At 34.8% G+C, this 2,066-nt stretch overlaps 1 protein-coding gene across 1 annotated transcript; it reads right to left on the bottom strand.

Moving 5' to 3' along the window:
• Positions 1-250: 250 nt before the first annotated feature.
• Slc35g2 (solute carrier family 35 member G2) lies at positions 251-1,489 on the bottom strand. The gene has a single exon (XM_027934015.2). It carries the CDS (start codon positions 1,487-1,489, stop codon positions 251-253), a length of 1,239 nt encoding a protein of 412 aa, XP_027789816.1.
• Between the last annotated feature and the right edge of the window lie 577 nt (positions 1,490-2,066).

The raw sequence follows: 2,066 nt of genomic DNA on the forward strand, positions 1-2,066 counted from the left end.
GTGGAAATTATTACTTCACAATCACCCTGTGTTAATAAATGTAAAGACACCAAGTTCTTGACATATTTTGCATATTTAATATCTATATTTGAATATATTACACTATAATAACTTTTCTGCATCGGATTATATTTATTATATATTATATAGCACTCTGAATTATATAACATAAAGACATTTATAGGTAAACATTAAATTGGCAGTGTACATATTAATAACTGAGCATTAACAAAATAACAATAACCAGGTATTATTTAATGGGAGAGTCTAGTATTTCCTGATAATCTTGCCTTTTTAAATTTCTCCAATAAAGTTTATAGCCAGCAAGGACAAATACACTAATCATAATGATCACCCCTCCAAAGACATCATAGACACTAGGAAATATGTGTAACACTAGAAGCTGTAGGACCATGGCTACCACAATCTCCAGATGCTGTACTGTGCTGACCAAAGCTGGATGGAATTTGTCCAAGGCATAATAAACTCCTAAAAATGCCACAGTAGAACAGATGCATATAGCAATGAGATAACTCCATGTTTCTCCATCTAATGGAATGATGGGTTCTTGAAGAACAAACATAGTAGACACTCCCCAGATTGTCCCAGTCCAACCAAAGGTAAACAGTGCAGTCCACATGCTGATCTTCTCCCTGATGGATCTGTATACTATCATAGAAAGAGCAGTGGTCAGTCCAGCCATCACAGTCATAGTGTACCCAAAAGCTTCTTTCCAGGCATTTAACAAAGAATTGTCTTCATCAACAATGTTGGGAATCATGACAAGACAAACACCTAAGATGCTGCAAACAACCGTTGCCATGTCAACATAAGCCATTTTCTCATCTACAAGTAAAAATGCCAAAATGGCACTGAATACTGTGGTTGTGGCTCGCCACATAGTGGTGCCATTGCTGGGAGGAACTATTGAAAATGATGTATAAGCACAGGTGATAGAAATAACATTGCATACACCATAAAAGAAGAGTCGTAATCTGTATCCACTGGGTCCAAAGGGAGGTTCCTGGTAGTAACACACAACTAACACAGATAAGACTTGCATGACAGAACGGATAAAAATCAGTTCTAAAGATGGAACTTTAGAACGATCAGAAACAAGCCTAGTGATAAGGGCTACACATCCATGAGCCAAGGCAGATCCAAACAACACTATCCACATTTTTCGGGATTGAAAAATATTTTTTTCTGCAAAGCTCTGGAATTGTCCGATCTCGTTGGTCATTGGGTCTTCTGTTGGTGGAGGCTGAGTATCCATGGTTCCAAAGAAAGTTCTTCCTTTTCTTTTCATTTCACTCAGCAAACCTTTCTTTGGATTTTCTTCCATAAAATTTCCATAGTCTTCATTGATTTCTTCATATCCATCTTCCCCAGGCTGGGGATAATGAGAAGTATATTTCACCATCACTGTGTTGGGATGTATTTTCACCCGTTTTTTAACTGGATACTTTTTGGATGGAGAAGTATCCATTTTTTCAGATAATCAATTCTATTAAAAATAAAAGAGACAAATGTCATATTCATTTCACTGAAAAAAGAATTTCTGTTATAATAATATGCACCACTTCAATGACAAAAAGAGATTATAACAGGAGTCTATAAAAAATATAGGACAAGATGATCTGGAAATATGCTTATCACATGTATGTGGAGCACAATGGAATCTTCTACCCTTTTTTTCCTCCCATCTTAGATTTGTCCCAATTTCTCATCCTGCTTATTCTTGTCTGATCCAGCTTTATTTCTCAGCTTTACATGACATAATATTTTTTCCATTCTTTCATTCCTACCCATTTCTCTACTCATCCAAAAACACAAGGAAATCAATAACAACTTAAATCAAACTTTTCTTTTTCATTGTGACCATTTGTCTATGTTATAAATTATAAGTAGATGAGTCCAAAGTCCTTTGTGTAATCAATTTGGTATAATGCCGGAATCCACCTTATATTACCAGTTATAGTGATTTTACTCTATATTTGTCATACAATTTCAAATATAAAAATATACTGAAATTAAAAAATAAAATGAGTTTAGTAGCATATGAA

Source organism: Marmota flaviventris, chromosome 8, assembly GCF_047511675.1.
Source record: "Marmota flaviventris isolate mMarFla1 chromosome 8, mMarFla1.hap1, whole genome shotgun sequence".
Lineage (NCBI taxonomy): Eukaryota > Metazoa > Chordata > Mammalia > Rodentia > Sciuridae > Marmota > Marmota flaviventris.

Coding starts and splice junctions, on each gene's coding strand:
- Slc35g2 (XM_027934015.2), bottom strand. CDS start 1,489: ATGGATACTTCTCCATCCAAAAAGTATCCAGTTAAAAAACGGGTGAAA.